General features: G+C 33.8%; 1 protein-coding gene across 1 annotated transcript; it reads right to left on the bottom strand.

Annotated features, from left to right (window-relative positions):
* Positions 1 to 7,022: 7,022 nt before the first annotated feature.
* On the bottom strand, positions 7,023 to 14,840 carry LOC110020129 (alanine--glyoxylate aminotransferase 2 homolog 3, mitochondrial). Its single transcript, XM_020718119.1, has 8 exons — positions 14,495 to 14,840; positions 11,654 to 11,884; positions 11,374 to 11,544; positions 10,603 to 10,926; positions 9,526 to 9,751; positions 8,687 to 8,800; positions 7,332 to 7,418; positions 7,023 to 7,230 (listed from the first exon to the last, which is right to left on the bottom strand). Exons 1-8 carry the CDS (start codon positions 14,738 to 14,740, stop codon positions 7,187 to 7,189), a joined length of 1,443 nt encoding a protein of 480 aa, XP_020573778.1. The 5' UTR covers positions 14,741 to 14,840; the 3' UTR covers positions 7,023 to 7,186.
* Positions 14,841 to 27,905: the final 13,065 nt, after the last annotated feature.

Genomic DNA, 27,905 nt, shown 5'->3' with positions numbered 1-27,905 from the left:
CCTTCCATCTTCTTGTCAGTTGATCCTGAGCTCATAGGGTTTCAACAATGTTCATGATTACTAATGTTTCTTTTCAAAGCCTCATTAAATAATTTTATATTAACCCTTGTTCACTACAAAGCTCTTAAATGTTGAAGGGTAAAGTTGTAATTTTATAGAAAATTTATGATATTATGTTTATTCTTTATTGAGAAATTGAGATTCACTTAACCATTGATTGAGGGTTTAAATTAGTAAATTATTATCTTTCTGACTCATCCCCTCACATCAAGATTATCAAAGACTTGATTGTCTCCCAATCCATAAAAAATTTTTGATTAATTATAATTATACCATTTATAGAAAGTGAAGTGAATTGGTTCCTACCTTTCAACCCTTTGTGTTTTAATCACTTCAGCGAGTTAATTGTCATAATCATTACCCATTTACCCTCTGATTTAACCTAAATTTTAATTTGAAGTTCAAATTTTTATAATTGCCATTTTACCCTTATGATTCTTTAGTTCATAATTTCTTTAATTTAACTCAAATAACTTTGAAACACTATTATTACCCCACTCATGGGTTAGTTTACACATCGGACGAGAGTTTATATTTTTCTAATTTTTATTTAAATTTTTATAATTATTTTAATTCAAGGTTAAGAAATTCCATACTAATTAATTTTATTAACCAAAACATATTTTCTAACTTTAGGATAATTTTAGGAAGTTCACTTAGGTCAGAGGACCACTACAAAAAAAATTGTGAAATTTTGAATTATATTTTAATCTTTATGATTTTTAATTGATTTTAGTGATTAAATAACTATAAAATATATTTTTATTTTGACAATTAACTTTTATATTTTCAGAAATCTTTCTGAGAAATTTTTTTTGTATTTTTTTTATTTTTATTTTATTTTATAGAATTATTTTATTCAAAAATAAGAGAAAATTCATTTAAATACTAAAAATACCATTTTACATTTTTAAAAATTTATGAAAATAATTTTAAGTTTTATTCTGTAATTAGGGAATAATTTGTGATATTTTGAGGTATATTTATATTTTTGTGATTTTTAATTATTTTTAATTATTTTTAGTTATTTTAAAATAGAAAATAGCTCAAAATAGTTTTTTTTTTATTTTAACATTAATTTTATTTTTCTTAGGTTCCTTTGTTCTTAATGAATCACCAAAACCAATTTTTATAATTTTTTTACTTTTATTTTATTTTATATAGTTGTTATAAGCAAAAATTTCTATTTACTTATGAAATATTTTCTGACTTTTAAATTTTTACAGGAATTTTACAAAGTCATTTTCTTCATTTTGGGATGTTTTGATGATTTTAGAGTTATTTTGTGTTTTCTAACTTTTTATATAATTTATTGGTTTTAAATGAAAATTTTAATTTGAACCTTTTAAATTTATTATTTTTTTTCCTAAGGTCCTCTGACTACAATGAACCTACCAAATCTGATTAATTAAAATAAGACCAAGAGTCCTAAGATAATAGGGCTTTTGATTATAGGGATGCCCTGTGACCTTAAAAAATTAGAGGAGATTCCTAATTTTATTATGAACAAACCCTCCAAATGTCAATTAATTTAGATAATTATTTAAATAATTAGAATTAATTTTCCCTCTAAAATTTTTTAATTAATTAAAAATAAATCTTTAATAAATATTTTTATTTTTAGTTCAATAAATTCTCCTCTGTTCAATGACCACAGAGGGGCACATTATTCTTCTCTGTTCACTGAACACACGTATTTTCTTTTATTTTTGTGATTTTTTGACACCAAGATATGATTTTTTGAAGTTTATAAATTAATTTAAATAGAAAATACCCTAATTTCCTACTTATCCATGTTGGTGTCACATCATTCCTTGCAGCTCCGAACTATTATGTGATGCACTCCGATTCATTGCACTTTCCACGTTGACTGCCACACAGCCTGAGGTTCTTGTTTCCTTCATTCGTCTGGAGTGATCTCGACCGTTCATTTAATACATGCTGAAACGGATGACATCTGTTCATCGTCCCCGATCACCCTAACACGACATTCATGTTCTAACCCTAATATCACACTCGATACTCAACCAAATTAAGTGTGGTTTGTTCCCACACCTTCATCTAAGTGAGACGAATACATCTATATGGCTATATACACATGAAATGTAATCTTTATAAAGTTTAAAACTGAGAGCAAAATTAAGGATTTTTATTTATACCTTTGCTCAAGAGGTGAGACCTCAATTGAGTTTGTTCCTGAGCTTTGTATTGGTCCCACAAACCTTCACCAGTCATTGATTTGAGCTGTTGTTGGGTCTAGGTATGATTTTGATGAAGATATGGATCTAGCTTGGTTTACGACAAGGTTAGGGTGCTCGGGATGATGGGGCTTCAATTGGGGAAGTGATTTTGTAATGTGGGGAAGCTTTTGGAATGTTCAATTTGGAGGTTTGTTGAGTTTGGTGGGATGGCCATGAAATATCCTGATTGTCAGTTGAGAAATTTAGACTGGACAGTGGGAATGAAGGGCTAAAAATGATTGAAATGGGCTTAGAAACACTATAATTAGAGTTTCGAAAAATTTTGTCAGAATTTCCCCAAAATATTCTTACACACTGTGGTTTCTCATGCAAGTATTTGGCCATGGTTTGTGCACTTCTTCCCTTTGGCCATGGGGGGTGCTTATTGAGGAGGAAGAAGGCTCTAATTAGGCTGGTCAGCAGGTGTAAAAGCTTGCTTAAGTGGATGGAAGAAGAGGACCAGTGGTCAAATTGATTGAGCCAACTCAGGGGGTTCTAATTTTTGGTTTTGGCCTCATGGTCCCCCTCGACCATGGTGTTTTTCCGGTGGCTAGGTTGGCTGGTCGGTCAGGCAATGTCACCTCCACACTGTGGGAGGTCACAATTTGGGAGATGTGAAGTCAATGTCGGTCAAACAACGGTAATTGCAATTTTTCCAAAGTGGGCAATGGGTTTGGGTTAGGTTGGGTTAACCATGGGTTCAACCCCATGAAAATGGCTTGGGGTCAAGTCCAAGGTGGCTGGAGTTGTTGGATCAACTTCTAGGGGATTGGTTGATTGATCTGGCATGGGAATTAGAGCTTTGGTTAAGTCACCTAAGTGGGAGGTGAAAGGAAGTCTGCCTTTTGCCACATTTGGTGTATATGACCCATACAATGCTCATGGATGGTTCCATGAGTGGTTTCATGACAGACATGAGGTCATGGGTAATTTTCATGAAAGTAGAATTTGGGGATTTTGAGAATTTGGTGAGAGAAATCCATGAGACCAAAGATGGGTGGGTTCATACATGGATACGTGGTGCATGGCCATGATGTCTAAATTTAATTCCCTTTCTTTTTAAACTAATGAAGTGGAAATTTGTCATGATGAGCTTAATTGAAATTGAAATTGGGCTTCATTCATAGGCTTTTAAATTTTATCATGAAAAGAATAATTTGTGCTTTTAGGATGGGTTAAGGAAAATTGGTTTTGGGCTTGGCCAATGAGCTTAGAATTGTCATGAAAAAATTGATTTTAGGTTTAGTATATTTAAATTGGTGTGTAGGTCAAATTTGGTAGATTTTTGGACTTGGTGGAATTTTGGTATGGATTTGGACATTTGGCTCAAAATTGGGAGTTTTGGGCTTGGAATAGGAATTTGGGTTTTCATTTGGTATTTGTTGAAATTGAATTTGAATTTCGAGGGCTTGAATTAGGGGTTAAATTGGGTATTTTGGGGAATTTAGGGAAATTGGGTAACTTAAGAGAAATTTGATAGGATGATCATGCATGTCATGACTAGCCATCTTGGGACCATAAGAAATCAAATGAGAGCTCATTCGTAAGTCTCTTCATGTTGGACTTAGTCATCCCAAATGACATTTAGAGGCTTGTGAGCACCCAGGTGAGTTCCCCAAAAAGTTAAGGAGGTAGGTCTAGTGTGTGATTTTAGGGTTTTGGGGTATGTGGGGAAATTAATGGGTTTGAGTGTGTGTAAGTGTGCGTGAGACCAAACCTAAGTCACCCAGAGTTGTCCTAAGGCCTGGTTGAACAATAGGAACTCACTCCTGAGTCTCCACATGTTGTTCTTAGTCATCCCAAAGTGACATTTGAGGGCTTGTGACCACTTCGGTGGGACCTGACAAGAGGAGTCAAGAATTGCTTAGAATTATTATGTGGGGTATAGATGCCCTCACTAGTCCTATAAGATATTTCATAAGAAAATTCTAAGGCTAGATCCTAGGTTTCTAAAGAGAATAATTTGACCTCATCAAAAATGAGGTCAACACTGTCTTCATTCAAATATTTTGACCTATTTTTTGCCCTTCTCTTCTTAATGACTCAAGTAACACTCATTAACTGAAACCATCGATCCCTTCACCCTTGTTGCTACTTTTCTCATGATGCTTGTGCTTTTACGGCCCATCCTTCGTAACTCGTGGTCATTCTTAGTATTTTTACTATATGGAGCTTTAATGATGTGGGAGCCACAACAACATTTTACACTTTTATTTGGCAGCTTATTGCATACGGCTTTATGCTTTTAATTTACATGGACAGAGTAGAGAGAGATAGAGAGAGAAATATGTCATCAATCAAATCATTATTTTGAGAAATATGAGACATCTAATCAGTACAAATAATAAGATCCACTCAATGATAAGAAAAAAAAGTTTTGTCATCGTAAAAATTAAAAATTGCATTGATTTCTTAACTATTCTGACTTTAAGATATAAAAGTATTATTACTCTAAATTTTATTAAAAATAAATTAATCTCGTAATCTTTACGATTGTCTTAAAAAAGAAATATAAATTTTGGAAAAACATATTCATTTATTATTTATTGAAATAATTTTGACCATCACATGAAAAAATGAGGAACACCTACTAATTAACACATCTAAAGATCCAAATAACTTAAGCTCAAGATAAACCCAATTTGAGACTAATCAATCAATTTAAAGCTTTGACAAATTTCTAGAAATTAAATCTAAAGCAGCATGGGTAAAAATGTAAATTTAGACTATTGTACTGAAGTGATAACAAAAAATGAATTTATAAGATTGATAATAAAAAGTCAATCAAGATTTGAGATATAAGATTGTAGAATTTAAGCATAAATGCATTGATTCACCAGTTTAAAAAAATCATGTCAGGATTAGTAGTATAAATAATAATGTTTCAAATGTTATGTATGTAGTTATCCCTATAATATTTTAATATTTTCAAAAGCTTTATACTTAATTCTTTAAATTTTATTAAATTTAAAATTATTAATATTATTTAAAAGAAGCCACCGCTCAAATTTGATTTATAAATTCATCAAGCTCAGCACAATAACCATTATCAGCTAAATTTACAATCATGTCAGGATTAGTAGTATAAATAATAATGTTTCGAATGTTATGTATGTAGTATCGCTATAATATTTTAATATTTTTAAAAGCTTCATACTTATTTCTTTAATTTTTATTCAATTTAAAATTATTATTATTATTTAAAAGAAGCCACTGCTCAAATTTGATTTATAAATTCATCAAGCTTAGCACAATAACCATTATCAGCTAAATTTACAGATATCATTAATCAATTTGGCTAAGATGCCTATCTTGCTTATGAGAAAGAAGATAGAGCATTATGTATAAAAACATTATTTGTTAATTTCCCTTTTAAATTTGTTAATTTCCTTTTTTGTGGGAAAAAAATGTTAATTTCCCGAAAGTAACAACAACACTCTTGGTTGTTCATTTCAGTACATGTCTATCGGAACCCATCTTATCCCAGTTGAATTCCACAATTCACTGATTTGTTGAATCGAGAGCATCATGACATATTTACATAAATGCAATCCTCTTTCTAAATAGGAGACGTTTATATAACATTATTGTTTATTATCGAGCCACACTACCATTTTTGTAAATTGGCGTGGAGACAAACTTGACTCAAATCTTTAACCCGAGAGCTGCTTGGGTTCCCGTTTATGTAGCTTGCAACATGGTATTACAACTTAATTTGTGACGGCCTTGGAAACTCATGACGAGCATCGATGACCCTATTGTGTTCAACATCCTAATGGTCGAGATACAACCCTAGTTTCTCAAATTCTGATAGGGAGAACTTTATAGAGTAGAGCAGTGGGGATTGCTTTATTGGTGAAGTATAAACTGCTTCGTCGATGGCTCAATCACAATACCTGATGATACTAATACTGATAACTTGAATGCTTGGATAATGTATAATATTATCATAATTTCTTGGAACCTGAAAATACTAACCAAAGAAATTTCTGCCAGTGTTCTTCAACTCAAAAAGGGAAAGAAATTTGGTCAAATTTTAATGACTGATTTGAAAAAAGAAATGGGCTAAACATATTTCATTTGAGGTATGAATTACTTGATCTCAAGCTATAACATCATTCTGTTGGTGTTCATTTCACTAAACATAAAACAATATGGGCGAAATTAAGCAACTAAAAACCAAAGTGTTCTTGGAGCAACAATTGCTACAAATCATTCTTCTTGTTCAGACCACAAGGATGAAAATGAAAATGAAGGAACATATGAAAATTTTCAATGCTTGAATGAAAATCAACACAAACAGCTGATGTCGATGTTTTCAAGTTATCTACTCTCAACATTAAAAGTTGGTGAGGATGCCTCTGCCTCATTTGGAAGGTACATAAATTCCGGTAACTGCATTGTCTCACAATTCACTATATATTTGCATGAATGCAAAATTGTTTCTAAACATGATACGTTTTAGGTAACACTGCTATTACATATTAGCAAACCGCACCACAATTTTACTAAATTGATGTGGAGACACACACATAAGTCTGATTTTCTTCCCAAGAGCTGCAGGGTTCCCATTTTTTCATCTCGCAATGGTTATTTCAGAGAACTGTCAAAAAGCAAGTTTCTCGGTAAAAGTAAGGATGAATTAATTTACATTAGCAGAAGAAAACATTTCAACCAAATATCTGCCAACTGGGGAGCAGCTGTATAAAAAAGAAAGCAGAGAGAGGGGGAGAGAAGCATAATTCAATAATTAAGCGAATATTTGCCGTACAAAATAAGAGGCCCATGCCACAGAATAAATGATATTTTACAATGCGAAGAATGTACACGAATATGGTATAAAAATGCATCCACTTATTCGGTCAGATAAATTGCGGAAAGAGGCTTCAAAGCTTCGAAATGGCGATGTCCATCACATCTACCAGAAAGTCTGCAGATGTAAAAGAAAATTGTTAAATAATTTCAATACTTTTGATAAGCAAAATTTCGTATAACATAAAAGACATTGCATTTAATGCAGCGAACGCTCACCTGCATCTTCTTTGGTGAAGCAGAGAGGAGGTGTTATTCTAAAAACATTCCCATAATAGCCACCCTTTCCAATTAACACGCCCATTTCTGTGACATGGTAAAGTGCTCTTTAAGGTTCAAAATAATGATTTGTAAAACAAGTAATCTTCTGGAGCAAGTACATAGATTTAAAAATAAATTAATTGTTAGCAAAGATCAGTGAAGAAGTGTCTATGATGGAAGGTAGTGATTCTAATTCACTGGTTACTAAGGCTTCCATTAATAGAGAAGGCATTGTTGATAATCAATAATATCTATTCTTCTAAAGAAAATCCTAAAAGCTTACTTTGTGTACTTTGTGACAATAAAAAGTAGACTGAGGTTGGTGTTCTGAATTCTACAGACATAGACTTCTAATAAGGACATTTTGAAGAGCTTCATCTCTTTCTTTAATCTTTCTTTCAGTAACAAGTCCCTTTTTTCATGATAAGAGAAGACAAATATTTGCAATATTTTAAATCAAAGTTTATGTACAAAATGAACTCCTCGGTGGACTATTTTGATCTTCATGTGGATGCAAATATAGGAGGATCTTATTGAACGACATAAATATTATGTGTGCTTGTGTTTTGTTTCCTTGCTAAGCCCACTGTTATCTTAGCGCTTTGTTATCTCTTTTATCCTAAGGATTTTAGATTCTATGCCTTGTATCTATCATGACCTTGAGGAATAGAATAAGTGCCACCTTAAAATTACAATATGGCTCTTAGTATTTCAGAAAGGATCATTAACAGCTCTGTTTCACATGCTTTTTCTGATGCCGGTATTTCTTCACATTCTGATGGACAAATATGACTACTTTACCAATGTAATTTGTTCGAAAAGAAACAATGTTTTTTCCAAGGGTGCTTCTAAAAATGAATGGCATTACGGTTTCATGACATTTTTGTTGTGAATTTGTGGCCGAGCATGTCAAGACAAAAAGGGGGACCGAGTTCGAGTATTGCTGCCATTAGCTTCACTTCAAATCTCAAGGATGAAATAACAGCTGACAAGACAATCTACTTGATCTTGTTCTTATTGATCCGGTTAAATTAACAGCTGGATGAACTAAAAGCAGGTTTTTAGGTTTGTAATGCTTTTTATTTGTTATCCTGTAGTAGGGTTTAACCAACCTCTACTAATGTGGTTCTTCTATTCTTTTTTTCTAATGAGACGGGCCTTGTCCCCGGCTTTAAAATGATAACTAAAAGGGTCAGCACTTAAGTAAACATGTAAAACAACAAGCATAACATTGAAGATATTATAAAGAATAATAAATCATGGAGTTCTACAAGGCTCCATCTGAAAGTAACGGAGCTGTGGAGGATGATAACCTTTCATAAGATCCAAAATTTGCAATATCTCAGCCTTGGCTGGAGTTTTCTCTTGGCGATCCGTCACTAACTCAACGCCAAGCATCAAGCCCCTTCCTCTTACATCACCAATGACTGCAAAAGAAAAGAATGGAGCTTCAATTATATCTAGCGAAACGTAAAAGCCAAAATTCCATAACAGTGACGATGATTCAAATCACAACAGAGAACACATGCTTATAATTCTGCACTATATAAGCCGTCTTCTTAAGCTATCTCAGCTTCAAGCAAAATAATTTGGCAAACATAGAGGAACCATTGACATAAATTATTTGATTTATATTTTGATTGTTGTGCAGTTAAAGATACATGTTTGTAGCACAATGGCCACAATTACGTGCTAATTTTATGAACTCATTTTCTTGTGAAATCAATTTTTGTAATTATGCATGAAGACACCTTATAGTGCACAGAATTATATCTAACATTATGCAAAAGTAAAAATTCCGAAGCAGTGACGATCATTCAAATCACAACAGAGAACACATGCTCATAATTCTGCGTTCTACAAGGTGACTTCATGCATAATTACCAAAAAGATTTCACAAGAGAATGAGTTCTTATTATTAGCATGTAATGCTGGCCATTGTTCTACAAGCATGCTTGTTTTACTACACAACAATTGAAATATTAATCAAATAGTTCATGTCCATCGTTCCTCTTGGTTTGCCATTAAACATGAAGCGAAGATAGTTTAAGCGATGCAATAAAAATGAAGCTGAAAGAAGAGAATCTCATAGAATTAGAACGAAGAAGGTGCACAAGAGAAAAAAAATTAAAGGTATAGAACAAAAGCCTACTTTCATGTTTTTGCTGTAACTCTTTGAGTCGGTCCTTCAGGTAAGATCCCACAACAAATGCATTCTCTTGAAGCTTTTCTTTTTCAATCACTCTTACAACAGCATGTCCTGCAGCAGTACAAACAGGATTTCCACCGAAGGTATTAAAGTAATTTCCCCTGGTCAGGACCTCAGCAATCTGTGGAGTGGTAACAACTGCCCCAATAGGTATCCCATTACCAATACCCTGATGACAGTTAAAATAAACATGTCAGCAAAAATGCAATCTGTACTACAGCATAATACTGGATTCAACCACAAATAGTACATGGGTTAAAAGTTCTCAAAAGATCAAGACATCAGAAAAAAAATATTTTTATTCTTATGGAATAATATTTTCCATTATCATGAGATGAATATTTCTCCTTCTACATGGTAGATGAATATCCTCCTAATAATGTTTTTGCATCTACTATTTTCAATAATCTTCAATGGTAGGGTCAAACTATTTAGAATGATCCACAATATGAAAAAAAAAAGCTAGGGGACAAATCTCATCAGTTTTCATGACAATTTTACCATTTATGAAAAATGCATAAAAAACTAGGACGAAATAAAAAAAGAAAAAACAAAGAGAAAGACTTGAAAGTAGCATGACCCATGTACTCTGCCAATCAAAATGATCAAATAAATTCTAAATATAACAAGCAATCCATTGATTCAAATATAAGACAATTATGTCACACTAAATTATAATTACAATTACCCTGAACTCTAGATCCTACTTCATATTCAATCATTAAAAATTATTGAAGTTTCAAATTGATGATCAAATAGTTTATAAAGCTTTTGAACTAATGTATCCTGCTAGTTTTTGTGCTGTTAAATTGAATAGAAGTTTTTTATCTTGTGCATTTGACCAGTAAAAACATGTTAATCTAAGAAGAAAAGAATAACTTTACTCCAAAGAGTGTAAAAATCCATCTCTAATTTTTATATCAATGATATCTCTATTGAATGAGTTCATGTATGATGCATGCCAATATCAAGAAGAAAACAGCTTCTTGATAAGATAAGAAAAAAGTGCTTATACTTCACCTTAGCCATAGTCACTATATCAGGAATAACCCCATGGTCTTCAAACCCCCAAAAATGGCTTCCAGTTCGACCAAATCCTGATTGAACTTCATCAGCTATGCACAGGCCCCCAGCTTTCTTAACTATCTTATATACAGCAGGCAAATAACCAGGCGCTAGTTCCATTATACCGCCAACTCCCTGAATTGCTTCAGAAATAAAAGCTGCAATCTGTCCAGAAGTTCCGAAGTCAATAATTTCTTGAACGTCTTTGGCATATTTTTCACCCTCAGAACCAAAAACACCTCTATATTGGTCGGGATTCAACGCATGATGTACTCCGCTCTGTTAATTGTACAAATAAAAAAAAGCAAACACATTAATAAACCGAAGACAAGTTGAATCAACTTATTACAAGTAATTGCATTTTGTTAAAATTTCATTGGCAAAAAATACATCATTCAGAACGACCTTTAGTGTACCGTATGCCCTTCTTATAACAAAGTAGAATGGTAATATAGAATTGCAAATTTTAACTACCAAAAATTAGATTAATGGAAAATTTTGTTATTAATCATTTAATCATTGAAAAAGAATCACATGGTAATGCCACAGATTCACAAAAATTACATATTGCATATTCAAATGAAAAATTTACAAACTGAAGTATAATAATTGTAATTTTATTTTTTTTAGTTTAAGAGATTTCCATTCCATTCCAACTGAGATTTTTAACGTTTATTTAGGATGGATATGCAGTTCTTCTTCTGATCTGATAAAATAAATATATACCTGTACAACATTGTACTTCCAAATGGATTGAGCAGTTGCTCCCATTGTTCCAGCTGCATTTCCATGGTACGCATTTCTGATTGATATAATATCATGACAGCCGGTATATAGTCGGGCAATCATCAAGGCAAGCTCATTTGCTTCTGTGCCAGAATTTGTGAAAAATACAACCTATATACAAAAAGGTAAGAAGAAGTTTAAGAAATTGGACTACAAAAAGCTGATCAAAAAATAATTTAAAATATTTCAGCAACACATATATCGTGTGGATAACGCATGCCTTGAGATCGCCGGGCATCTTAGAAGCCAAAGCTTCTGCAAAATCTGCAATGGCGTGATTTAGATATAAAACAGTAGAATGTTGAATCCGCTTGATCTGGTTTACAATAACATCGACCACCTCTGGATGACAATGTCCACAACACACAGTGGCAATTCCACCGAAAGCGTCAAGATAACGCCTGCCATCCTCATCAAAAAGGTACTGCATCTTCCCGTCAACGACATTCAACTGTAACAAAGTAGAATGACTGAGACAGAGATCTACTTTAGAAAAACTTAAGCATAAAATATAAACATTAAGAAGTAATCATTTTATTTCCGAACTTCATTTTTTTTTTCCCTTAATCATAAGGGAGTTGTATTGCTTTGGCCAACCCAATTGGTTTAAATTCAAAGTTGGTCAGCCTATTCTCATCAATTCACGATTCAAATTACACAATGCAGGACAACTTTCATAAGTCAAGGCTCAAGATTATATCTATAAATAGTAATGACTGGTTGTAAAAAAATTTTGCCATGCAATTAGGTAGGCAGCACCTTCTATTTGAATTTAATTTTTTTTCCAATCATACTGCTTTAACGAATTGATTTGAATCGATGTACAATTAAATATGCTTGCTTATGCCTGACTAAAATAGATTTGCCGGGACAATTCAATAGAAATTTAGATTCTACTTATGTTAGGAAAGATAGAGGTAGACTCAAAAAAGACTTAGCATGTTGTATGAAAATGATCTTCATTTATTAGAATTAAATAAAAATATGACACTCAATAGGACACAATAGAGAAAAATGATTCATTTAGTCGACCCCACTTTCTGGGAATAATGTTTCTCGTTGTTCATGTTGCTGTTGTTATTAATGTGTGCTACGGCTTAGTGGCCGCACCATATGAATTTTCTTATGGGGAACAATGTTTTTTTTCCCATACCCCAAAACCTTTGTCTAGCCTCCATTCCCACTTTAGTACACAATCAACCACAAACCCTAGAAGCCACCTCTTGACCTCAACACCCTCATCAAAGTAATAGGTTTTGTGTTCACAGGTTCATCCACCAACAAATTCTTATCCTAGGCTTAATTGCAGGCTATGGTTGCTTAAGTTTAGAAAACATGCTCTTAAGAAATATAAGAATGTGCTAAATCTATTATTAGATTGTTGTGTAGCTAGAGATTGAGAATGGTTAAATGCTCCAGAAACCTCCTAAAATTTTATAGAATATAATGATTTTAATTTTACACGCAAAAGAAATAAAAAAATGAAACTCTAACATTTCAAAACATGTTTTTTATTTACAGGAAACCACATGATCGCTACGTTTAAGAAAATAATTATATTTACAGAATTTTGAGAGTGTAAAAACTCTTCTTGACTTTTATTTATGCTCAACCAAATGATCAAAAAGAAAAAAAAATTATTATGTTAGCTAGCTTAGTTGGTTAATCATAAGTTGTTGTCAAAAACTTAGATTGGAATCCCACTTACATCAAATTTTTTTACTCAATACTTACCAATCCAAAAGAATAAAATAAAATAATTATTTTCCGAAATATGTTTTCTATCCATACGCAATCAAAATAGACAAAATTTTAATGCTAAGAATGCTACTGTGAATTAAAAAAAGAAACACACACATTTTTTAACCTAAAGAATTAAATAGGTGTTTTAATTGTTTTTCAATTTTCGGAAGAAAAAATTTATGGCATATAATCTTCATTCAATAGCCTTATACATCATTGCCAAGAAAAATTCTCTATCAGGCCACTTTAGCTGTCTACTTATAAGACCGGGAATACTACAGTGAATGGAAAAAAAAAACACATTTTTTACCTAAGAAATTAAAAAATTGTTCTGATTGTTTTGCGTTTTTGGAAGCAAAGATTTTAAGGCGCATAATAATCGTTTAATAAATTTCCCACGACATTTCCGTGCAAAATTCTAACTTGGGACCCGGTTGGCTGTCGCCTTCTAATGCCACTAATCTATCTCAGTGAAAACCGAACTTCGTAATGCTCACTACATTGTATTAGGTATTCAATCAAAGCTGCAACATTTATTCCACGTAAGGCAGAGCGTCACTTACAGCATATTTTTAATTATAGACACGCTTAGTCCCAACAAAACTTTCCGGCCAAAACGTCAAATCCTGACTCATCATGTCAACTTTCTTATGCATTTATCCGCATCATTATCGAATTAAGACGCTGTTTAAGACAGTACAGATTAAAAGTAAGGTAAAATAAAGTTATCGAGCATATTTAGTTATGTTTAATCTGGAAAATATTATTTAAAGTAATTAAATTTTAAATTTCACTAGCAGTATTGATCTGGAATAAAATAAATGCTTCCTTTACTCAGAGAATGAAGCAAAAAAATAAAAATAAAAAATAAAGCCCAAAATCTACGGCTAATAGACGGAATTTTCAGCAATTAGACCTCCAGAGGGAGGTAAACACAAATAGATACCTAATAAGATCACTAAATATTTTCTGAAGACCAGGATCTTGAAAAAGATGACTAAAAAGTCAATGGCTGGAGAAGAGACCTGTGTATAGTCCCTCCTAACAAGATTCGGCGAGTCAAATGTAATTTATAACCTAAACAGAGCAATCACCAAATCGATTTCTATGATAGGAAGATCAAGAGCACAACTTAGGAATAATTGCAATTTATCAATGGTTTTTAACGCGATCAAGCTAGAGGGAGGTGCAGACGGAACAAGAAAAGAGAAGCTAATCAAACTTTTAAAAAGTATTTTATAGAACATAATCGATCAATGAAGATAATAGAAATCTGAATCCAATATAACGACTAAAATCGAGAGGTGAAAGAGCATACGGGATTTTTGTATAAATGGAAGAGAGAGGGGCTGAGGAACTCGGAGCGCTTTCGGAGAATCTCAGCCGTCCGCGGGCCATTGTAGGGAGGAGGGGAGTAGTCGAACGGGGGTAATTTCGGTAGGGTGGCATTGTTCTTCCCGTGAAGGGCTTCGGCCTCCGTCGTCGCTGCGGCAAGACCAGAGAAAGAGGATGCGTACTTTCCTGGCCTGAGAGGAGAAAGCCGCCGGAAAACCGCCCTCTGCATTTTATTGGGCAAAATTAGAAATCACTCTCCTCCCCCCTCCTCCCTGTGCCTTCCCCGCTCTCTTTGATCTCTAGATTGAACAGATTAGCAATGGATGCTCCTTAGTTATATATAGAATTTGCGTGAGGTAGGGGAGGGTTTGTCTTCCATTGAATTTAACCTTTTTTATTGGTAATAATTTCATTGCTTATTTGCATTCAATAATTAAAATTCAATTTTCTTAATTAGATATTAAAAAGCATCTTAGTAGGCACGCAACAAATCTTAATCCGACAAAATAGAACATATTTAAATGTGTTAAATACATGGCACACAATTCTTGCGCATTTACGTCTTTGTAAAACCTAAAATTGTATATAAAACAGCACAGACTCTTAGGTATATATTATTTACTTTAGCCTAACGGTACCATCCCAGAGAGAGGTGTAAAAAGGCTCAATATTGTGTATATTGTTACTTAATTTTGAATTGATTCAGCTTGAGTATAGCTCGTGAAGTAGCTCCCACTCATGCCACGAGGGCCACACAAATATGGGCCCATATTGCTCAAATGAGACTTGATACGCCATCAATAAATTCCCATAGCCCGACACGAATCGCAAAGCATGATACAGATTTCGAGACAATTTTTGAGTATGAATAATTCAAACTCTAATAAAGAATCATCCAGAAGTCTGATTTCAACAAATTTATAGTTAAACTAACATGTTTGGTATCAATATGGATCTAATCTGAACAAAATTTAGCTCTGATCAAGCCATCAAATCATGTTTGGAAGTCTTTTGGACTTATTTGGAAGATCAAACTAATGTCGAATCCGGCAAGGTCATAGTCTAATCGAGCGTCCGACAAGATGAATCTAATGAGTTCAAGATTACTCAATTCTAGTATCATTAAGATACTCAAATGCTCATCGAACGCAGTGTGATTGAAGGAAGCTTTTCGGACCATAAAATCAAAGTAGTTCATATTCCTGCATTAATTGCACCAAGAACATTATAAATAGAGCCCCACCCCATCTCATGGGAGGGGCGATGAAGGAGAGCTTGAGACTTGAGTGAAGGCTTGGGAAAAAACTTAGAAGATTTGAGGAGCTGAAGTTCGACACCGCTCCTGCCACCGTTGATTGATGCCGACCGTCATTGACCATCACCGTCGTCGTTGATCATTACAGTTCACCACCGATCGTCGTCGATCATTACCGACCATCGTCGATCGCCACTAATCACCGTTGACAACTGTCAACCATCATTGACCGCAACCCATCACTGTCGACCATTGTCGACCACCACCTGCTGACCTTGTAGGTCGTTAACATGGGAAAGTTGTTAATAAGGGGCTCATTGGCTCCAGATATATCATACATACATAGGTATGTCTCTAATACGTATTGTGTGCATGCATGTGTGTGTGTGTCTATATATATATCTCTATGTGTGTGTGTGTGTGTGTGTGTGTGTGTGTGTGTGTGTGTGTGTGTGTGTGTGTGTGTGTGTGTGTGTGTGTGTGTGTGTGTGTGTGTGTGTGTGTGTGTGTGTGTGTGTGTGTGTGTGTGTGTGTGTGTGTGTGTGTGTGTGTGTGTGTGTGTGTGTGTGTGTGTGTGTGTGTGTGTGTTTATATATAATTTTGAAAAGTAGCATTTTAAAGTTTGAAAATACAAAACCTTACCGATCTTTTACAAACAATGGTTTAAATAAACGAACAATATGTGTGTGTGTGTGTGTGTATATATATATATATATTTATATATAATTTTGAAAAGTAGCATTTTAAATTTTGAAAGTACAAAACCTTACCGATCTTTTATAGCAAATGGTTTAAATAAACGAGCACAACACTATAATTTGTGAATCTATCCCGGGGAATAGACACGTTACTTGAAAGTGAGGGTCGATCAAATAAATTAAAGAATTTATGACATCCGTTTTAATCTGCGAAATATTTTATGTTGACCGACAAGTTCTCCTATCTAATATGAAAGATTAAATAGAGTTTATATTAAGCTGACTTCCAAAAAGGGCAAGCCCCTATAATTAATTACATCTTAAATGGCCGAAATCATTCAAGAAAATACTCAATTTAAATTAGAGGTACTTGTCTTCATGAATCTCAAAGTTTAGTATTTCAAGGTCGGACGTAAGAAATCTCAAATGGGAAAGATCAATTAGGAATAGTTCTTTTCGGAATTCAAAGGGAGAGAATCAATGGAGGTCACGAATTCTGAGGAGTATCTCAGTGACTTCTCAAGCTTTCATATGATTTAAATTCAATTTTGACGAAATATTATTAGATTTTTAATTCTATCAAGTTTATTATTCAGGGCTTACACTTACATGATACGATCATTCAAATAGCCTAGAATATATGAGGGTTTATGTTGTAACGAACGACAATCTCAGAGCCTAAAGCGAGTTAGGGCTTAAATTGCACAACATGGTTGTGCAAAGGCCTAAATATAAGTTGAGGATTTATGTCGTACTTGACGGACTATCTCAAAATCCTACGGCTTGTTATTTAGTTCAAAGGAAAGGTTTGTTGATGGCGATCTCGTTTGCTCTCTCGAAGATGTTCTTCTATATGTCCTCGTCATGCTGCCCATAGAGTTTGCTCCAAGCTCCTCGTCAAATTAGCAGCTCCAGGTGAAGGGTTTTATAATTTTGCAATTTATGTGCCAGGTTTGTTTTTGTTGTTGTTTTTTAACTATTCAGGGGAAATTTTAATTTACATAAGTGACACTCCACGAATAATTAAATTTGATCCTTCATCTGGCAAATTTGATCCCACGGTTTCATCATCATGGTACCACTATTTTCTCTTGATTTTACTTTGTTTAAACAAGTTATCAAGCTTATTTAAACCAGAGAACTCCAGTTAGCAACTGTGGGTTACCTCATCCAAGAAATTCTCGTAAACCCAAAAGAAGTGTTTATGTTCGTTCATTATTTTGAAAGTGTAGATTTAGTTTTGAAAGTGTGTTTTTGTCGTTTTCGATTTTGGTTTAGATTTGCATGTAAAATAGATAAATACATGTAGAAAATGTTATAAAGTAAATAAGAAAATTGCATTATATAAAATGTAAATGCGTACATGGGTCTTAGCTATCGTTGTATGATCAACATCATAAAGTATAATATATTTGAATGAAATTTAAATAAATTATAGGAAAGTAAACAGGAGCATTTGATATAAAAAGTTGAAAAGCGAGTCGTAAGAAAACACGAATAAGTAAAATAAAACTCGTGGTCACATATGAAAGACCAGGACTAAATGTAAGACATTGGTAAAGTTGGGGGCTCCAAGCTGGATTGTGTGCTTCCCGACCTTGAACAAGAGCTACCAACCTAATAAGCTACGAAAGGTAGTCTCTAATATCGATCTGCGTGATTAACTGTGGACCTTTAAGTTTTCATTTTTTTAATTGTAATTTTCATGCATGTAGAGTTTACTTTAACAAACAAAAGAAATTTTGTTTTACTTTTTTTTATAAATCTTTTGCAAAGCAACATAGTCCACATCCTCTTTGCCATCGGTCAGCCCCTTGGGAGCTATGATTGTCCATGAGGCCGAGTCGCCACCGCTAACGACAACCTGCAACTGTTCAAAGTGAGGATCTCAGTCTACAAGGGGGGAAAAACCTTAAGCAAGAATCATATGGTTCAAAAATAAATAAATAAAAAAGAAGAAGAAGGAAGAAGGGGGAGGAAGCAGTTCATCGAAGCTCTGATTCACTTTGGATTATGTCATTTCACCCATGTCATGGGATGAGATATTGTCTGCTGACCCCATCTTGCCAGATGAAGGATCAAATTTAATTATTCGTGGAATGTCAACTAGAAGGGGAATATTCTTGAAATTCAATTGAATTTGAACATCAAAAGAAGCTCTTACTGACAGATTGATCAACAAGCACCCCATCCTTCATTTGCCTTGAGTAAAAACCTTCCCAATGTACCACAAACCAAGTCAGATGACTCTTCCACTCTCGCCTCCTCAATTAGTTTCGACCTCTTGGTTAACCTCTTCTTCGATGACACTCCCTTGGATCATCGCGATCTGATCCCGAGTGTGATCAACATCCTTGATTTATCAACAAGACTTATCACAGAGTCAGATCTTTTCTCCATAGCAAAGTTATGAACAAGAAACAAAGACCAGAAAAAGAAACAAAGTTGAGATGATGGAGCTACTCCTCAGAGCCTCATATACAATGATCATGGACACAAAAATCCAAGGAGTTTATTTATGACATTTAATTAATGTTGTTATAAGGTTCTTTTGTTTTAAAATTTCCTTCTTCTTGTCGCAACAGTCACTATGAAGGGGCAAAAAAATTGAGAAATTTTAATATGTACATTGAAAATGTGCCAGAGCGAATCACAAAGACATCTCGTGGATAATAGAGGAGGAGACGTGGCCCAGCGGCCCTGCCAAAGATGACCAAGGACCACACGATCGGCTCGCAATCCACGTGCACCAGAAGGACGATGCAGCTCAGGAGGAATAGAAGGCGTATTGTCCCTGGAAATTTCATTGGACCAAATCCACTTGGAAGAACGAGTCGCCTTCCAACCAAGATAGGCCAGGAGAGTAAAGACGGATCTCACAGTCCCAGAGCGGAAGGTGTCAATCCTCCACAAATAAGACATGTTACTCGTTGACCCCGCTGACCATATTTATGTACGGACTAAAGTACCTCGCCACACCTACATCTGTTAGGAGTACGAAATGTAATTTAACGATGACCCATTCATATAAATAAATGATCCATATCATAAATAAAAGTTACGAAATCTACCATTCATGAATATGCTATTGCTCTCTCTCTCTCTCTCATACCCATCTTTCAATGCTCAATTCCTTAGGCAAGTCTCTCAGAAAGATTTGGATTCAACACTAATATAGAAAAAGAATCGTGATTCTATCCATACTCACAAGACTGTATACAACTGATTTTTTTTATTATTATTGTATTATCCTTACACTGTAATAATCTTTTCACAATGGACCCTCGGTAGAACCAAATTAATTTTTGTCTGCTTTATCAATTTTCTTACATAAACATATTTTCTATGTTGTGATTTAATCAAACCTCTATTCCACGGACTTTCAATAATTAAATAGCATATTATTTAAGTGCAACATAATTCCATAAATAAGATTGGGAGATTGCAGGAACTAATCTGCTGAAACGCATCCACCGGATGTTAACATCAGAGCAGCATTAAACAAAATTCCTTTCCATGCCATCATCACTTGCTGAAGTTGTGCTCTCAATCACATAGCAAATTCAAATAATGATCATGTCATGGAGAGGTTACTTTCATACTTTATTCGTAGCCATCATTTGGTGTGCCGAAGAACATCTTTCATCTCTCAAACATCAATCATTACAGATATATTGATGAGTCCAGCTATTAAACATTCAATTTGTAATCCTTTCAAGTAAAAAATAATAAATTGTATGCTCATTCTAAAAAAAATAAAATTACTAGGAAAGTGTAATGAGGACAATAAAACTGAGGCTGTTATATTAAAAAAACAAAAATTATTTTTTAAAAAAATATTTTTTCCTATTAATAAACATAAATTATTATTGTCAAATTGCTCTAAAAAAAGGTAGTAATAATGATAGGTATGGCCGCAACTGTACCACTTGCGAAGCTATTGTTTGTAGTGGAATACAAGATACAAATTTGTTATTCTGCTCTTCAAGTATGAATTGACTCACGAGTAATGGTTATCGGGAAGGGAAAGTGCAATGAGCATGTGCATGGGCCGGATTGGAGACGACAAAGGGTACGATAAGATCCAACATTGTATTTTTAACTCTAGAGGTGAATAAAGAATAGGAAAATCTATATACTATCATATAATTTTTTATGGATTTGGATATCTAATATATAAATATTTGAATTTATTTAATATTTTGGCGTTAAATTTATTCATCAAAATATGTATTAAGAATTAAATAGTAGTAATATTTTTAATGTGATGTTAAAGATTTAAATATTATGTTTGTAATTATGAATTAAAATTTAGGTGTTAGATATATGAATACAAAAAAATTATGTATGTACCTAAATATAAGTATTTAAAATTTTATTCTAATCTGTTGGGTAAAAAATTAAATTAATTTCCATAACTTTTTTTAAAGCAAGATTCCAAATTGAAAAAAAAAAAAACAAAAAAATTGATATTTCTAAATAATTTTTAAATGGCGCATTTACATACCAATAACTATGTATTTACATATCTAATAAACTTTACTTTCTTACATTTAGGGCCGGTTTGGGGCAGCTTATAACTGCGGGTGGCGTTTTGAAAAAACTGTCTTGTCGTTTGTTTTGCACTTATTAAAAGATTATCCTAATGGCGTTTTACAATTTGTGAATGACGCGGACCTCAGGATGACCCCCGCGGTCCGCTTTTTCGATCGAATAATTTACTCCCGTGACCCTGGCCTCATACGAGCATTCGGTCTTGGCATCCCGTGACCCTCCTCTCATACGCATCCAGTGGAGTCATTTCTCCATCGCATTTTGCATGCCCTAAACGATCCTCCTCTAAAGATCCGACGTGCTTTCCCTTTTCTTATTCGACATCTTCACTCCTTTGCATTTCTCTCATCATTATAACTATTCGTTCGCATGTCTCGTCTTCCTTCTTCATCATTTGCATTTGAGAAATGCAGTTGAATGATGATTTTTTTCTTTTTTGCGAAAACGATGGATCTGAACCTCATAGATGTGAAATTACTAGATCCTACTGATTTTGAGCGATAATTGGGCGGTATTGATTTTTTTCGCTGTTGAAGTTGTGGCCATTAGAAATCTTTAGTATTGCTCTTTTTCTTGTGACTTTCTCTTAGCTTTTATCTCGGGAAAGCTTTACATACATACCACGCAATTCATATGGAATAGACAATATTGCAAGGGTGCCCGTTGTCTATAATATTGCAGGGGTGCTCATTATTTCTGCCCTCTATCTAAACACATTATTGCTCATCATGTTTGGCTTGAGAGGAACTTTTATATTTCAGGAATGTCATTTTGCCATATGAATAATATTAGATTTGTTATCAAGCATTTGAGTTGGAGATAAAATTACACAAATTCTATACCTCTTCCCATTGCCAACTACTTGTTGTAACATATGGTCTTATTGAATTGTTTACTGGTCTTTTATTTTTTGTTTTTTCTTTATTTTGTGGGTTTCTAAAATCTACACCTTACTATGCTTTTATTATCATTCCGCCTCTTTATTGAATGCTCACATTGGCTTGGGGAATAGTTATCGTATGTTTTTTGGCTTACTCGGGTTGGGCTTTTACTATGCTTATGTAGCATTTTATTATAATTAGCCGTATACGATCCAGAATCAAATCATGAGACATTTCATGAGCATTTCATGAATCCAACCCCCAATAGTTTCTGACGAACATTTTTTACAGTCAATATGTTGTGGAATATTGGAGGATAAAATCTAGAAGAGCTTGCAATTTGAAATAAAGAACTTTCTTTTCCCTATGAACGAAGAGCATATTTTATTAATGCTTCTTCAATATTATTTTCGTTCATATGTCTACCACACAAATTACTATTCTCCCAGTTCGGGACATTTGTTGCCATGAAAAAAAAAATATATTTTGTGCTTATCTGTTAATCTAACAGAACTCAATGAGTAAAGCTAAAGATGCTGGATCATCGGTCATGTGGGATAGAGAGGTCAATATTATATTCTGTGATCTATGTTTGAGGGAGGTCGAGGTGAGAAATAGGCACGCCACGTATTTTAACAAAGAGGGGTTGCAAAATTTTATGATTAAATTCAAGGAAGTGACCAGAAGGGATTATTATCATATGAAATTGAAGAACAAGTTGGATTAATTAAAAAAAAGATTGGAAAATATGAAAAGAACTGAAAAGGGAATCAACGGGAATGATTTGGGATCCAATAAAACGTATAATTGATGCACTAGAGTTTGGTGGGCTGAGAAATTACTGGTATACATATATCTAATATTACTTTAATGATATTATATTTAATTGATTTCATTAATAAAATTTTTTAATCTATTTCAGGCAGTGTCTTCAGCCAAAAAAATTAAATTTATTAGCAGTGATCCATTTTTGGAGGAGAAACTGGATGACATGTTCACTGGGATTGTCGCAACAGGAACTCATGCATTCACCCCAAATAATGTAGGGTTTGCCAGCTTAGCACAAGACATGAAAATCGTGCAAATAGGTGATTCAGGAGAAGGTTCTAGCCAAGTCCACACAAATGTTCAATCCACTAGCCTGCCAAAGCGCCCCAAGGTAGATAAAAAGAATAAAGGAGTTGCATTCATCAAAAACACCATTGACACACTTATTGAAACTGGCAAAGCAATTTCTTTTATCTCGCAGGATAGCTCCATTGAGGAATGTCTCGAAGTCCTCAATACGTATCTTGAAGTTAAGGCGGACACAAACAAATATTTAAAATACGCGAATGTGTTACGAAGCCTAACCATAAGACATTTTTTTATGAAGTTGAAACTGCAATATCGAGTCAAATACTTGAGCTCTTTGATGGGTGAATGAATGTTTTAAATATTATGTATTTTATTTCCTGTAGTTTTCTTTCATATTTATGTGATGAACACTTATCATTTTTCCATGGTGGTACCATGCTTTTATTTATCTTGTACTATGCACTAATTTTATTTTCTACAATTGTACCTTCTATGTTTTTCCACAATTTTCATTGTGCACTTTTCATTTTTTTATTGTTCTATATTGATGAAGTTTAAAAATTATCCTTGTACTTATTTTGTAGTATGGATGAAGAAGAAGTTAACCACATCCGTAAAGTCACACTAATCATTACCTTGTTGTACTACTACTATCTTACATCTATCGACCGAAACCCATGTATGACGTCGAGTCAGATTGGGGATAGATGAGTGGGTGAGATATTACGTGGTCATCCCACGTGGTTCTTCAATTTGTTCTGCATGACGAAAGGAATATTTCTTGACCTACTTAATGAACTATAAAGCCTTCATGAGTTGCATGGCTAAGCAAGAACGACGCCAAGAGAAGTCATCACAATAATCCTATACATCTTATCTCAGAATGAATCAATAAGATGTGCTATGGAGCCATTCAAACCATCATCAGAAACCATAAAAAATTCTCATTTGCTGGTATCATTTGCCGAGGCTCTTATTATTTTTTGTTTTTTACTTTAATCTCCAAAAGAAATGTAATTAAAAGGTCATATTATGACAGTTTTTTAGATTTGTGATATGCTCATAACTTGCACTAGAGTATCATAGTTTATTCCATTTATGGTTAATAATATATGAGGACAATTATGTTGATTTGGAAGGTAGCCATCGTGTTCAGCTGATCAATATAGAGATCTTAGCACATTTTTTTAAGTTGATGACCTGACATCTTAGCATGGTTTTCGAATTTTGAAAATGTGTGGTTGCAATTTGGATGGCCCTCCTTATGGGTAACCGCTGCTTTGATTATCTGTTAAAGTGGTTTCCTGCATTGGTTTGATGCTATAAGAAGTTTTAAAACATTTTGCTTATATGAGGGTATCATTGGAGACCTTTTTGCTGTCAAACTGGTTTACTACATATTCTTGCTTATATGAGGGTAATGTTGGAGACTATTTGCTTATATGAGGGTATCCTGGTGGACATTTTGTATAGATATTAATCAACATTTTGTAGGGGCTGGTTGGTGTGAACTACTATGCCTACAAATTCAGCATTGAGCATTTGAATATAATGCGTTTTTAAGTAAAATTTACTGAGAATGTTGGATGTAGCCTGTAGTTATTGTTGTATATGTTTGATTTATAGATATGGATCTCATTCTAGTGCAAGCATTTGTCTAAGCATCTGGATGTAGCCTGTTGGGTTTCCTATTTATAGATATGGATCTCATTATCTATTTTTAAAGTAACTTTATATGGCTGCCAAAGTAACTGTCGTTGGGCCTCATTACACTATTTACTTTAAAGTGATTAGGTATTATATTGTTATATTTGAGCTATTAAACTGGATACATCATATTTTGATTAGGTATTATATTGTTATATTTGAGCTATTAAACTGGATACATCATATTTTGTTTCAATTGCTATGTTGTTTTGAAAATTTACCTGCAGAGGAGGTTCTACCTCAGATCATGCCTCTATGTTGAGCATATATTATGGAGCAAAATTTACCTACAGAGATCATGCCATAGTAACTATGAGTTTTCTTCTTTTTCTTTACCTGGAGTTTTGTTCTTGATTCAATGAGCTGCAGTTTTATTTATCTAACCATCCGTGGGATGTTAACAATGAAGTTTTTAATTCGAATAGGGAGAATTGCTTAGATCACAAAATTTGTTCTATGCATTATTGATATGGAACCCCGAACTCTATCTGTTGCCTTTGTATTGTTTTGGTGATACGTTCTATGCATTATTGATATGGAACCCCGAACTCTATTTGTTGCCTTTGTATTGTTTTGGTGATACAAATTGCCTTTATATTGTTTCTTTAGAACTTAAGGCTTTTAACAAGGCAAGATTAATGGAAATAGATGGCTGTGAATTTTTTATCCCTCACTGTTTGTTGATTAATGTGTTTCCATATTATAATCTGCCAAGTATGTAATGGCTAGGACAACCACAAAGTATTGTTTCTGTAGAATTCAAGGCTTTTAACAAGTCAAGATTGACATTCTCAATTTTTTTCTTACTTTTTTATGCATACTGATTTTATTGAGATAAGTGTGGAGCAGCTTGGATGGCCACCGAACTTTTTTGTGTGCAACCGTTGCCTCCATATTTCGGCAAGTAAATTTTATATGTTTCATAATTTTTTGATTGATCTATTGTTCTTTTAATAACTGCAGGACAATGAGTTACATATATTCAGGGAAGTCTCGGCAGGTGATGTGCCGGTACGGGCTACCTACCTTACTACTCCCATCACGTCAGCCACATAGCTACGGGAGACAATTTTACAGGTGCCCGCGGTGGCACAAGTACAGGAGGACTGCAATTTCTTTAGGTGGGCCGACACTACATCTGTTTATATGATAACTCAACTTGACACCGCTGTTCAGAGTTCCTTGGTATCAAAATTTAAGAACACCGCTTCTGATTCGAATGCTTTCATTTCTACATTATCCCACTCAGACAACATCTGTTTATATGATAACTCAACTTGACACCGCTGCTCAGAGTTCGTTGGTATCAAAGTTTAAGAACACCGCTTTTGATTCGAGTGCTTTCATTTCTACATTATCCCACTCGGACAAGTTTGCTCAGGGTTCTGAAGTGTCAGAGCCAGGCAGAATGGGTCTTGATATGCTGCTGCATGTTAAAGTCAACATCATAATTTTTTTCCTTGTAATTTTGACATGTTATTTTTTCTTTCTTTTTTTGGGTCTCATTATAGTACATGCTAGTGTGTTAAGGTGTATTTCACATTTGTTTAGGTAACTGTGCTTCTATGATGTGATTATGATGTGATGTGAAATATTTTAGTGATATAAATATTTTATATTTTCATGTCTTAATATTTGAACTTTTTTTAGAATATTTTGTATTTTCATGTTCTTCAATCTTCACATTCTCTCCTTTATAATTGCATTAAGAATGTTGGTAAATTTGTAAAAAGAAAATCAAATAAGCTATTTACATAAAGCACGAACTAAACAGCTAAACAACTTTTCCAGAACAAGGGCAGATTGGTCATTTATCCTGAATCAGCTGTTCTCAAATCGCACTAATCAAATAGTCAGTCAGCATATCCGGATCAGCAGATCATCAGCAGATTATCAGGATAAGCTGCTTAACAGCATAAGTTGGATAAGTTGCAGCTGCCCCCAAACAGATCCTTATACTAGCCAAATCTTCATATCACACAAAAAAAACATTTTTCAACTTCTAAATGTGAAATATAGGGTCTGTTTGTGGCACGTGCAGCTTATCTAACTTATGCTGATAAGCAGCTTATCCTGATAATCTGCTGATGACCAGCTGATTCAGATAAGCTGATAAATTGTTTGGTTAACTTGTTTTGAGAACAACTAATTCAGGATAAATGATCAATCTACCATTGTTCTGGATAAGTTATTTTGTTCGTGCGTTTTGTATACAGCTTATTTGCAATTTTGTTTTACAAATTTGCCAACATTCTTAATGTAATCATAAAGGAGAGTTAAATGTGAAGATTGAAGAACATGAAAATAACATGAAAATACAAAATACAAAATATTCTAAAAATAAAAGTTCAAATGTTAAGACATAATAATACAAAATATTTATATCACTAAAATATTTCAAATCACATCACAGAAGTACAGTTACCTAAACAAATGTGAAATACACTTGTACTATAATGAGACCCAAAAAAAGAAGCACAGTTACCTAAACAAATGTGAAATACACCTGTACTATAATGAGACCCAAAAAAAAAAAACATGTCAAAATTATAAGGAAAAAAATTATGATGTTGACTTTAACAAGTGACAACATACCACAGCCCATTCTGCCCAGCTCTGACACTCCAGAACCCTAAGCGAATCTGTCCGAGTGGGGTAACATCGAAATGGAAGCACTTGAATCAGAAGCGGTGTTCTTAAATTTTGATATCGATGAACTCTGAGCAGCATTGTCAAGTTGAGATATCATAGAAACGAACGTAGTGTCGGCCCCACCGGAAGAAAGTGCAGTCTTCCTGTCCTTGTGCCAACCACAGGCACTCGTAAAATTGACTCTCGTAGCTATGTGACCAACATGACATGAGTAGCAAGGTCGGTAGCCCGCACCGACACATCACCTGCCCGAACTTCCCTGAATATCTGGAACTCATCGTCTTGCAGTTATTAAAAAAAATTAATCAGTAAAAAATTATGGAAATATAGAAAATTTACTTACTGAAATATGAAGGTAATGGTTGCCGAAAACAAATTTGTGTGGCCATCAAACCTGCTCGACAATAATCTCGTTAAAATCAGTGCAATTTAGCATTAATTTTTTTTATAGTACATAAATCCATATAGTAGCATTTGCTCCACAAATTCAAATGTGAAAGCAGGTCATTTTAAGCCAAAAAATAGGTTGTTCAATCAAATTAAAAAGATTGAAACATAGGTTACTTTGTA

The sequence above is a fragment of the Phalaenopsis equestris genome, unplaced genomic scaffold, assembly GCF_001263595.1.
Source record: "Phalaenopsis equestris unplaced genomic scaffold, ASM126359v1 Scaffold000093, whole genome shotgun sequence".
NCBI lineage: Eukaryota > Viridiplantae > Streptophyta > Magnoliopsida > Asparagales > Orchidaceae > Phalaenopsis > Phalaenopsis equestris.
Note: the sequence above shows the minus strand (reverse complement) of the source record. Positions and strands in the feature narration are given on the sequence as shown.